This window comes from Geotrypetes seraphini, chromosome 6 (genome assembly GCF_902459505.1).
Source record: "Geotrypetes seraphini chromosome 6, aGeoSer1.1, whole genome shotgun sequence".
NCBI classification, from domain to species: domain Eukaryota; kingdom Metazoa; phylum Chordata; class Amphibia; order Gymnophiona; family Dermophiidae; genus Geotrypetes; species Geotrypetes seraphini.
In genome coordinates this window covers 77,223,167-77,236,124 of record NC_047089.1, presented here as the reverse complement: position 1 = coordinate 77,236,124, position 12,958 = coordinate 77,223,167, and the positions used below count along the sequence as shown (strand labels likewise).

Here is a 12,958-nt window from a genome sequence, read left to right as displayed (position 1 = left end):
GATACCGATGCAAATTTAGTTGTAGGGACAAATATAAAGTCAACGATGAAATTTTATGTTGCAAGTTTAAACAAAAGGAATGTCTACAAAGTATGATTAAGAAGGCTGCTACAAGAGTTTTTTTTTTCTCTTAATCCAATTGAACAAAGAAAACATGAATCTGGGAAATATAACATGTATTTTGTGATTAAATGCACCATTTTAACAGATCAAGTAAGATGCGCTATTTGACCTCATTTAATTAAACTCTAGTCTCATTCATGTTTTACCAATACAAATTTTCTTTTTTATGCATAACAGAAATTTAGGTGACAGTCTGGACCACATTGATATACAGATATCAGATTCACCTTCCAAAATCTGCTGTTAGTAGAGAACATCATATGCATGGTCAATGCACCATGTGTTCAATCATGTCTAAAATGGATACGTTTTCAGATTCGCAATCTGGAAAATATTGCTATTTGAAACAATAAATGACATGCCAATCTATGAGGGTGTGATTGTTTGCCCTTGTAAGCTATTATTTGTGGGACAGACCTTCAGATCCTTATGTGTGAGATTGGTGGAACAAAAATCATTTTAACAAACAAACAAAAAAAAAGAAGATAGCAGCAACTTTGGTCTCACACTGCATTTCTAAAAGACAAGTTGAAGGAACTGTGATATGTCATCATAGACCAGATTCAGTTGTTGGATCATCGAGGTAACTTGAAGAGACAATTTTTGAAAAGGGAACAGAATTGAATTTGTATTTTCAAAATGATAGAGCAGACTGGTTTGAACGCCAAAATAGAGTGGTAAGCATTTTTTGTTTGGTTTAACAGCACAAGGGAGATGGAAATGGTACTTGATGAACACTTTAAAGAATGATGTTTACAGTATGCTTGTATCATCTTGGAAGGGTGTGGGCTGCAGGACAGTGCATGGTGCAGCAACCTGCAAAACACCCTGTTGGTTGTATGCTGAGGTTTTCTTTCAGTGACTACTATTGCTGAAAATAAATTAAGCAGATTGAATAGGATTTACCATACCAGATATGTGGAATGCATTTTTTCAGCATTTGTTTTGCACTGTGGAATGAATGTTGATAGTAGCCGTGCACATTGATTTAAATAGAGCGTTGAGTTTTGTTTTGTTTTTTGAGAGTCCTATGAAAGTTGATGGAGATTGTTGAAGAAGTTTGCTCATGTGGCTAATATCTCCCCAAACTTCTTGAGGACTCTCTTTTTTATTCCATATCTTTTTATTAACTTTTAATAGCAATCATGATTGAGGGTACATTTGCATGCATTTTGAATTATGTAATTGGTTGGATGGTTTGCCAATAAGTTTGTTCTCCAACTGTATTCCTCCAGCTATGATTAGATGTTAAGTCTTTTATGCAGCTCACTATTTCAAAACTAAGACCAAAGTTAGGGCTCTTTTTATGAAGGTGCGTTAGGGTTTTTAGCGCACGGTAGCCGAAAATCTACCGCCTCCTGAAAAGGAGGCGGTAGTGGCTAGCGCGCTTGAGAATTTAACGCACGCTATTGCATGCATTAAGGCCTTAGCACACCTTTGTAAAAGGAGCCCTTAATTTTATTTATTTTAATTTGGAAAAGAATACATTGAGTTGCATAGAATAAAGTGGGTTCCATTTTTTATTGAAGATCTTCAATAGTATTAGGAGACATCTAATAATCTCTGTCACCTCATTAATTTTAAAAGATAGGATCTCTTTAAACCATAACAGTTTACAAAAAGTCTGCTGCCTATAAGCTTAGGTCACAGAGTTACAAGCAATTTATCAGCAATGACTCAGTAGCATATCCTATATAATAAAACCCTATTGCTGCTGTGGTGTGTGATCCATGGCAGCCAACCCAGCGGCAGGAAACATTCTGGTCACTCCCCTCCTCCCGCTCTCACTCACCCTGGAAGCCAGGCAAGATCTCTCCCTGCCCGCGTCCTCGGCAGGGAACACACCTCGGCCCTCACTCGCCGCTGCTGCTGATCCTCCTGTAAAGAGCAGCCTGCGATGGTAGCCGGCTTTAGCGAACTTCGCAGGCCGCTCTCCAACTCGGTAGCATGTTCCCTCTGACGCGATCCCGTGCGTCAGAAGGAACATGCTACCGAGGCTGGAGATCAGCCTGCGAGGTTCGCTAAAGCTGGCACCATCGCAGGCTGCTCTTTACAGGAAGATCAGCAGCTTGAGAGGAGCCGCCGCCGGAACTTTTAAAACTTGAAACAAAAACCTTAGGCCGCAGGCCAGCCCGCGGGAAGGGAAGGGGGAGGGGCCAAACAGAGCAGGACAGCTCACGGTAAGAGAAGGGAATTGCTTCACAGGGACCTGTAGGGGAAGGGAAATACCGCTGTTGCTTCTGCAAAGGAAAGTGGGGGGGGGGGAGAAGGGAGTGGGGGGGAAAATGCTGCTACTACTTCACAGGGACCTGGAGGGGAAGGGAAATACCGCTGCTACTTCTGCAAAGGAAAGTGGGGGGGGGAGAAGGGAGTGGGGGGAAAAATGCTGCTACTACTTCACAGGGACCTGGAGGGGAAGGGAAATACCGCTGCTGCTTCTGCAAAGGAAAGTGGGGGGAGGGGGGGAGGAGAGACAGAAAGAAATACAGACAGACAAAGGAGGCCAGGGAGAGAGACAGACAGAAATAAAGATAGACAGGGGACCAGAGAGACAGACAGACAGACAAAGGGTGCCAGGGAGAGAGAGAGAAAAATAGCAGGAGGGAGAGAGACAGAAAGAAAGGAAGAAAGAGACAGGAGCAGGGAGAGAGACATAAATAAAGAAAGACAGACAGGCATATATTCTAGCACCCGTTAATGTAATGGGCTTAAACACTAGTCTCTTTAATAAAATGATACCATTACATTACTACTCATTGCAAATTTAACAAAGCAGATATATTATATAATACAAATAGCAGTGATTTTGATAGGCATAATATACCTTCTACTGAAAAAGTGCTCATCTTGGATTCTAAGAAGTCAAACAATGTGCTAGGAGCAGAGGGCCTGGCATTTGCTAGTTCATCTTCATCTTCAATTCTTAGTCTGCCTCGGCCTCTTCCTTTCCCTGTCAAAGCCAAACAGAAATTATTCAGTTCCAAATGGTATTTCAACTATATGCATATTCCACAGAACTGAAATACTTGATTTCCTTAAAAAGTAAATAAATGTGACAAATCTAGATCTTCTTTGAAGCTTTTATTTGCCAGGCTAAATTATCCATATGTAACTGACCTTTCAGGTTAGGGTGTTAGATTTTGTCAGTTAGAAAATGAGAAGAATGGGAGGAAAACGAGCAGACCAAAAGGGAGAAATGGCTCTGAGAACTATGACATGTGAAATAAATTTATCTTCTATATAATGATATATAAAATATACTTATCTGTTATAGATGAATTTTAAGGACAACAGTCTGTATGCCATCATACAACATAAACTGTGCCTCATCTGACCAACTCGGTGTTATGTACCGAGTTTATTCAGAGAATAAACCTAGGGCTGCTATTAACAAGAAGAGATGCCAGTGCTTAATCCAATTCTTAAACATTAAATACAATTGATGATGAGATAAAACAACTCAATCACTTACAGTTGTGTTGAGCCAGATTAGGGATTCCATACATACAGAGTAAGTCTGTGTCTTTGATTAGCCCCTCTCCCAGAGAAGAGGAACTGTCAGTAACTGGCAATCTGAATACTGAAACACAGCACTAACATAAATTGCAGCAGCAACTACTACAGGAGAAAAAAATCACTATGGATTCGCTGTATGAAAAACTTCTCTTGATTGTATTTACAGTTTCTTTATTGTAAACCGCTATACTCTCTAATTCGCTGTATGTAAAACTTCTCTTGATTGTATTTACAGTTTCTTTATTGTAAACCGCTATACTCTCTAATTCGCTGTATGAAAAACTTCTCTTGATTGTATTTACAGTTTCTTTATTGTAAACCGCTATATTCTCTAATTCGCTGTATGTAAAACTTCTCTTGATTGTATTTACAGTTTAGTTTATTGTAAACCGCCTAAAAGTCGCAAGATTACAGGCGGGATATAAGAATAAAGTTATTATTATTATTATCCTGAGAAAAAAACCAAGCCTCAAACATGGAGAATTCAAGCTCTCTACATGCTGAATCTATGACCTAGCAAAGCTACTATCTATCTCAATTTTACTCGAGAGCAATTGGTGGGGGGAATTTAGTTCCTCCCAGCATGCCCATAGGCAGGTGGTAGCAACAACAAAGGTAAAAATGCACTGAGCAGAACAAAGGTGTTTAAAAGGCTAATCACAGACGACTGTAGAAAAGCAGGGACCTGGTCCACAGTTCAATAAATACACAAACATATATGCATTTACACACAGATATATCAAGCTTCCCCATGTAATGGGACGGGACAGAACAGTGCCTGTTATCCTATATCATTATCATTGTGAATGGCACCCTTTATTCTATTCACCAGTCATGGAAGGCTTAAGGTAAAGAATAAATTCCTAGGGATGTTGGGTAAGAATGTCACAGCCATGTTCGTTATATGCAGGTATGCATGTCTCCAAAAGGCAATCATATATTTTTATTTAAATGGAAGGCAATAAAAATAGGTCCTAAGTATAATGGAGTTGGGTTCTATTCCCCAAAGAGAACTTAGAGGACAAACTGTTCAACCTGCTGACACACTGGGAGTCAGTGCTCAAAAAATAATGGAGAATAAATGCTTTAGAACTACTTGGCAGAACCGACTATCCCTTCTGGAATGATTCTTCAAACAATAGTGAGATGTGAATGTGTGACTGCTTTACAGATGTCCTCATTGGGAATGGAACATAGATGGGGGAATAAGCAGTCGGGTGGACAATGGGGAACCCATAGACATCATTTACCTTGATTTTCAAAAGGCTTTCGACAAGGTGCCACATGAAAGGCTGCTTAGGAAGCTGTGGAACCACGGGGTGGGAGGGGATGTGCACAGATGGATCAAGCACTGGTTGTCGGGTAGACTGCAGAGAGTCGGAGTGAAGGGCCAATATTCTGACTGGCGGGGAGTCACGAGCAGTGTGCCACAGGGATCGGTGCTGGGGCCGTTACTCTTCAACATATTTATCAATGACCTGGAAAAGGAGGCAAAGTGCGAGGTTATAAAATTTGCAGACGGTACCAAACTGTGCGGTAGAGTTAGGTCCAGGGAGGAGTGTGAGGACCTGCAAAGGGACCTGGACAAGCTGGAAGACTGGGCAAACAAATGGCAAATGCGCTTTAACGTAGAAAAATGCAATGTCATGCATATAGGGAAAAAGAACCCGTTGTTCAACTACAAATTGGGGGGGCATTGTTGGGAGACAGCAGACTTGAGAGAGACTTGGGTGTGCTGGTGGATGCATCACTGAAGCCATCTGCACAGTGCGCAGCAGCCTCGAAAAAAGCCAACAGGATGCTGGGCATCATAAAGAGGGGCATAACAACCAGGACGCGGGAAGTCATCATGCCATTGTATCGAGCGATGGTGCGTCCACATCTGGAATACTGCGTTCAGTATTGGTCGCCACACCTCAAGAAGGACATGGCGGTACTTGAGAGAGTTCAAAGGAGAGCAATGAAACTGGTAAAAGGGCTGGAACACTGCCCATACGCCGAGAGGTTGGATAGGCTGGGGCTCTTCTCTCTGGAAAAAAGGAGGCTCAGGGGAGATATGATAGAGACCTTCAAGATCATGAGGGGCATAGAGAGGGTGGATAGGGACAGATTCTTCAGACTGAAGGGGACAACAAGTACGAGGGGGCATTCGGAGAAACTGAAGGGAGATAGGTTCAAAACAAATGCAAGGAAGTTTTTTTTCACCCAAAGGGTCGTGGACACTTGGAATGCGCTACCGGAGGAAGTGATCAGGCAGAGTACGGTACAGGGATTCAAACAGGGATTGGACGGATTCCTGAGGGATAAAGGGATCGTGGGATACTGAGGGAGGAGCTGGGATGTAACACAAGTATAGAAAGCTAACCAGGTAATAAGTATAGAAACCCAACAGGTCGTGCATGTGCAAGACCGGAGGGTTAGGACTACGATGGGAAGATAGGACTTCAATGAGAAACCAAGGTGGCAAGGGAGCCCCTTCTGGTGATTCAGACAGGTCGTGACCTGTTTGTGCCGCCGCAGGAGCGGACTGCCGGGCAGGATGGACCTATGGTCTGACCCAGCGGAGGCACTGCTTATGTTCTTATGGGCTACTAAAATTGCTTTGCTCTTACTTTATGTGCAGTGGACACAGTCCTCCAATGGCATCCCAGTCCGAGCATAGCAAAAGGAGATACAGTCAGATAAACTTGTCGAGATGGTTCTCTTAGTGTCAGGAGCTCCAAGTCTGTTTGGATCGAATGACAAGAACAGCCAAGTGGAAGTTCTGTGAGGCTTGGTCTGATCCAACTAATAAGCAAGAGCATGTTTAAAGCCCAATGTGTGAAGTAAAGCCTCACCAGGGTGAGACTGTGGTCTTGGAAAGACGACAGGAAGAGCTATAGACTGGTTCAGATGAAATCAGAAATGACCTTTGGGATAATCTTGGGATGAGGGCAAAGAACCACCGTACTGTGGTAAAATGTTATATAAGGTGGATCTGACGTTCACTGTCTCAGTATGCAGACATGATACAGATTAGAGAGACTATTTTCCAAGTTAAAAGCTTGAGAGAAAAAAGTTGAAAGTGGTTCAAATGGACAGTATAACATTAAATTCCCAAGCAATTGGAAGAGGTTTGATTGCTGATTTGGCATGAAAAAGACCCTTCATGAAACTGGAAACTAGAGGATGTATGGATAATGGCTTTTTATCCAGAAATGTATTTAAAATTGCAAAAGCACTGAGTTGAATTCTTACTGAAATAGTTTTGAGACCAGAGTTAAAGAGGTGTAGGAGGTAGTCCAGAACCAATGGAAGAGGACAAGTTAGTGGATCCAATGAGTTGAGATTACACTAGACTGTGAAGTAAGTCCGCTTAAAGCAATAAGCCTTGTGTGGAAGGTTTTCTAAAAGCTTAAATGATGGTTGATACTGGTGCAGAAAATGGTAAAGTATCTAGTTGTTGAGAGAAAGATACCACGCTGTGAAAATCAATGAACATAGATTGGGATGAAGAAGAGAGTCCTCGTTCTATGTCAGCAGTGTTGGAAAGAATTGTAGTAGAAGAGGAAACCATGGTTGACGTGGCCACCGGGATGCTGTGAGAATCATGGTTGCTTGTTCTTTTTTTTTTATATATAATTCTTTATTCATTTTCATAAATTACAATAAGTGTTAATATTTTCATACACAGTAACAATAAATACATCACTTATACACAATCATTGGTATATTACATAGATTCTTATCCCTATCCCTCTCCCATCCTTCCCAACCATATACTCCATTATTGAATAATATATGTAATAATAAAATACCCCCCTCCCTACCTCATAAACTGATAAACATAAGGGAAATAATTTTACTTAATCCTGACAATATTTTGTTAATGGTTTCCACACATCCTGAAATTTCTTAAAATATCCCTTTTGTAACGCTGTTCTTGACAAAGTTTGAATAGTCTTCCCGATTAAAGGTATTGGAGAGTACCCATATAGAAATTTGTCTCTCCAGTCCAGAAGGAAGACATTGGACTCCAGGCGATTGGGAGTGTAGATTCTGGTTCAGAAAGCTAGAAGTTTGTGATTGTGGGAGGAAGCAAAGATCTACTTCCAGAGTCCCCCAATCCTTGAATATCTGATGTAAAATAGTTGAGCAAAGTGACCACTCGTGAAGTTATAGGAGTCTGCTCAACTTGTCAGCTAAAACATTTTGTTTTCCTGCTAAATAAACCACTTTCAGAAATATGTTGCGAGGAATCACCCAAGACCAAATTCTGATCACTTCTTGGCAAAGTGAGCAAGACCCTGTGCCTCCTTGTTTGTTCACGTAGTACATGGCTACCTGGTTGCTGGTTTAAATGAGAACTACTTGATTGAGGCGGTGATCTTGGAACGTGCACAGAGCATTGCAGATCGTTCAAAGCTCAAAGAGATTGATATGGAGAGATTTATCTTCAGGATTCCAGATGTCTTGAGTATAAAGGCTGTTGAGGTGGGTTTCCCAACCAAGCATAGAAGCAACCGTTGTCAATATATTTTGATGTAGTGGAATATGGAAGAGAAAGCCTCTGGAAACATTTGTTGGTGATAGCCACCACTGAAGGAATTGATGAAGCCACTTGAGGCCATTGGGATAGCATATCAATGGCTTGAGACCACTGGGTTTTGAGCATCCACTGCTCAAATAGGCGGCAATTCTGTACCCAGGAGCAGTCCTTCAAGGGACGCAATGTCCTCTCACACAAAGCATGTGTCTCCAGGGGCTTCTGCCCAAGAGGGAAGGTTTAGGACAGCAGTTATAGTGGGAGATTCGATCATTAGGCATGTAGATAGTTGGGTAGCTGGTGGATGTGAGACGTGCTTTATCACTTGCCTGCCTGGTGTGAAGGTGGTGGACCTTACATGCCACCTAGATAAGATTTTAGACAGTGTTTGGGAGGAACCTGATTGTCTTGGTACATGTGGGTACCAATGACACAGGGAAATGTGGTAGGGAGGTTCTGGAAGCCAAATTTAGGCTCTTAGGTAGGAAGTTAAAATCCAGAACCTCCAGGGTAGCATTTTCAGAAGTGCTCCCTGTGCCACATGCAGGACCCAAGAGACAACCAGAGCTCTTGAGTATTAATGTGTGGATGAGGTGATGGTGCAGGGAGGATGGTTTTAGGTTTCTTAGGAACTGAGTGACATACTAAGGAAGGGGGAGCCTATTCCACAAAGATGGGCTCCACCTTAACCAGGGTGGAACCAGGCTGCTGGCATCAACATTTAAAAAGGAGATACAGTAGCTTTAAACTAGAAACTGGGAGAAGGCCGACAGTCACTCAAAAGAGCATGATTCAGGGCAAGGTATCTTTAAAAGATATCATCATAAAGGGAAGACAGAGCATCCTGACAGTGAGACTGCAATACAGGTCACAATAGACCAGGTTTCTTTAAATACAGAGCAGGCTGATTTTAAAGATTGTAAATTATCCATGCCAACTGCTGAGCAAATTGTAAATAAATATGATAACCATTGTTTGAAATATCTGTATGCAGAAGCCCCTGGAGACACATCCTCTGTATGAGAGGACATTGCATTCCCTGAAGGACTGCTCCTGGCTATAAAATTGCCTCCTATTTGAGCAGTGGACGAGAACTGACAGGCAGCCATTCAGAGTGCAGCACCTCATGCACCGCTGCCGGAAGAGAGCAGGGGAACTGAGGCAGGAGCGTGGAAAGCATGCTGAACTGCCGGGATGGGAAAAAAAGGTACCGGGGAGGGGGGGAGGGCTGCCTTTGCCTTGGGGCTGGCTGGCTGGCTTGGGGTTGGCTGGCAGCCACTACACATGCCTACTATTAGACATGCCCTGTACCCTGTCCTGGCCTATCACTAAACCACCAGAGGGGGGACAGGATACAGGGCACAACATTTGGTTCTGAACTTTTTTTTTCTTGGTTTTTCCTCCTCTACAGGTGGGTGTGTCTTATGGTCAGGTGCATCTTATAGAGTGAAAAATACAGTACTGCTAAAAATAGAAGAGACACAATCAAATGCCTCAATTTTGAACACAAAAGATCCCAACCAACATTATTTCAAGCAGAGGTGCTCAAGACACCATAGTATACAAAAGATATAAAGTGCCACAACATCTAACTAGAGACAAAAAAGAGAATTAAGTAAAAGTGAGAGCCAAATCTGACAAACCTGAAGCAAAAATATAACTGAAACACATAAAATGCATTGGTTGGTACTATACATGAAAATAACTGGGGGGGGGGGGGGGTGTTTATACATAACAGTGTTAAAAGTAACATACTGTACACATGTTCAAACATTACAAAAGCTTCAAAGAAAACACTATATCCTAGGCTGCCACCAATGACAATTCCTAAGCTTAAGAACTGTTATCCTGCTTGCCCTCTGAGAATAATCCTAATGGAGAAAAATAATTTGATTTTAACAACAAAAAATATAAATCATATTTGATATCCAGTCAGAATAGACACAAAAATAAATCTTTAAAAGCAATAGCTTAAAAGAAACAGTTGTTGGAAAAAAGCATTGCTGCAACTTTGTGCGGCTAAAAAAGTCAAGAAAGCCAATAAAACTGTCACTATCATGTGCTGAAGGTCAAATCTTTAAGTTACTGGAGCCATCATAAGTAGGGTTACCAGATTTTACGGAAGTAAAATCCAGACCCATGGCCACGTCCCCAGTCCTGCCCAGTCTGCCCCAGTCCCGCCCCCTCAACCTGTTCACTTGTTCAGAGCGGCGTCGGGGGGCCATCTGTGCATGCGCAGGTGTGATGTGATAATGTCACATGCATGCATGCGCAGATGCCCTCTCAACGCCGATCCCAGCTGAAAGCTTTTCAAAACCCAGACAAAGTGCTGAGTTTTGAAAAGCCGTCCAGACACATCCTCTATAAAGAGGACATATCTGGGTAAATCCAGAAGTCTTGTAGCCGTAATCATAAGTAACTGTATTCTTCATGTAGTGGTACTAAAATTGATTTTGGTTTAGGCGGCCACAATCTTACTTTAGACTGCCTGTGAATTACAAAAATCCAACCAAGATTTTAACATCAATTTTTTGAGTAGATGAGAATAGTGTCTGAGTGCACCCACCTAATAAACTAGCTCAGCACCTAACTAACCATCAACTTGCCCTTTTTGAAATCAACAAACCCTTTTTATTACAAACATGCATCATTGTCTTACTGAAATAGGCCCCTTTTACTACTACTTCTACTACTACTAATTATTTCTATAGTGCTATCAAACGTAACAGTGTTATACAGAGTCATGAAAAAGACAGTCCCTGCTCAAATGAGCTTACAATCTAAACAAACAAGACAAGAACATAGACAAACAACAAATAGGATGACATGGATACCCTTTTAAAGGGTGTAACACCAGCCAAAAAGCAGTAGGAAGTCTTTGTAAATATACCAATTAGATATGGAGTTTGCAAAGTCTGACTTGCATTCACAATTCCTTTACATAAAAGATCAATATTGTTTCAGTTCAAGAAAGTCATGCATAAAGTAACCAACATCCAAATTTCAAGATCACCAGACACAGTATCAACTCTGCCACTGACCATCCAAAATATGGCATTATCATCACACAGATATTCTAAAACATTTCTTGGGTGCTTCTGTCTTTCACCCCCTTACCATTTTCATTCAAAGTGTACTCAGGTATGATGTAGTGGCAACTGAAAAACATTTCCTGCTATATGTTAATCTAATATGATTACAGTGGTGCCTCGCATAACGAACGCCTCGCACAGCGAACGCTGCGCACAACGAACTTTATGTCTTGCTCCCTACAACGAACTTCGTTTCACACAACGAAGTCGCCCGAGCTGCATCCTTCCGCGCAGGCACTGCGCTTAACTGCCCTCTCTCCGCCTGGCTCCCTCTTGCCCCCCCGACTCCCCGACACGATCGGGGCAAAAAGGAGCCCAAGCCCTCTTGCCCCGCCGATTCCCCAACTCCCCGACAATATCGGGCCAGGAGGGAGCCCAAGTCCTCCTGGCCACGGCGACCCCCTAACCCCACCCTGCACTACATTACGGGCAGGAGGGATCCCAGGCCCTCCTGCCCTCGACGCAAACCCCCCCCTCCCCCCAACGACCGCCCCCCCCCCAAGAACCTCCGACCGCCCCCCCAGCCGACCTGCGACCCCCCTGGCCGCCCCCCACGACACCCCCAACCCCCTTCCCCGTACCTTTCTGTTGTTGGCCGGACAGACGGGAGCCAAACCCGCCTGTCCGGCAGGCAGCCAACGACGGAATGAGGCCGGATTGGCCCATCCGTCCCAAAGCTCCGCCTACTGGTGGGGCCTAAGGCGCCTGGGCCAATCAGAATAGGCCCGGGAGCCTTAGGTCCCTCCTGGGGGCAGGGCCTGAGGCACATGGTCGGGTTGGGCCCATGTGCTTCAGGCCCTGCCCCCAGGAGGGACCTAAGGCTCCCGGGCCTATTCTGATTGGCCCAGGCGCCTTAGGCCCCACCAGTAGGCGGAGCTTTGGGACGGATGGGCCAATCCGGCCTCATTCCGTCGTTGGCTGCCTGCCGGACAGGCGGGTTTGGCTCCCGTCTGTCCGGCCAACTACAGAAAGGTACGGGGAAGGGGGTTGGGGGTGTCGTGGGGGTCGGCCAGGGGGGTCGCGGGTCGGCTGGGGGGGCGGTCGGAGGTTCTTGGGGGGGGCGGTCGTTGGGGGGAGGGGGGTTTTGCGTCGAGGGCAGGAGGGCCTGGGATCCCTCCTGCCCGTAATGTAGTGCAGGGTGGGGTTAGGGGGTCGCCGTGGCCAGGAGGACTTGGGCTCCCTCCTGGCCCGATATTGTCGGGGAGTTGGGGAATCGGCGGGGCAAGAGGGCTTGGGCTCCCTTTTGCCCCGATCGTGTCGGGGAGTCGGGGGGGCAAGAGGGCTTGAGCTCCCTTTTGCCCCGATCGTGTCGGGGAGTCGGGGGGGCAAGAGGGCTTGAGCTCCCTCTTGCCCCGATCGTGTCGGGGAGTCGGGGGGGCAAGAGGGCTTGAGCTCCCTCTTGCCCCAATCGTGTCGGGGGTGCCAGGGACCACACGGAGTCACCCACCGTACCACCCGATTCGGGTAAGCGCAGGTATCGGTGGGTGGCTTATTTGCGGGGGGGGGTGCCTTATTTTACATTTTTTTCTAAAAAGGGGGGGCTGTCTTATTTGATGGCCCTGCCTTATCATCGGGGAAACACGGTAGAAAAAAAAAAAAAATGAACAGTTAAGTCCCAGTTTTTGCCGCTGAGACTCTGCCCTCTCTCACTGTAAAATTAGACTCTACTTAGTCTGTCTTTAAATTTAAAAAATGTGTGTTG

At 44.3% G+C, this 12,958-nt stretch overlaps 1 protein-coding gene across 2 annotated transcripts in view; it reads right to left on the bottom strand.

Moving 5' to 3' along the window:
• Positions 1–12,958, bottom strand: part of TDRD3 (tudor domain containing 3) — a 308,084-nt gene that overhangs the window by 108,882 nt on the left and 186,244 nt on the right. For both annotated transcript variants that reach the window (XM_033948249.1, XM_033948250.1), the window contains exon 10: positions 2,948–3,073. In XM_033948249.1, the coding sequence (XP_033804140.1) occupies positions 2,948–3,073 (126 nt within the window). The remainder of the gene's footprint in view (positions 1–2,947; positions 3,074–12,958) is intronic.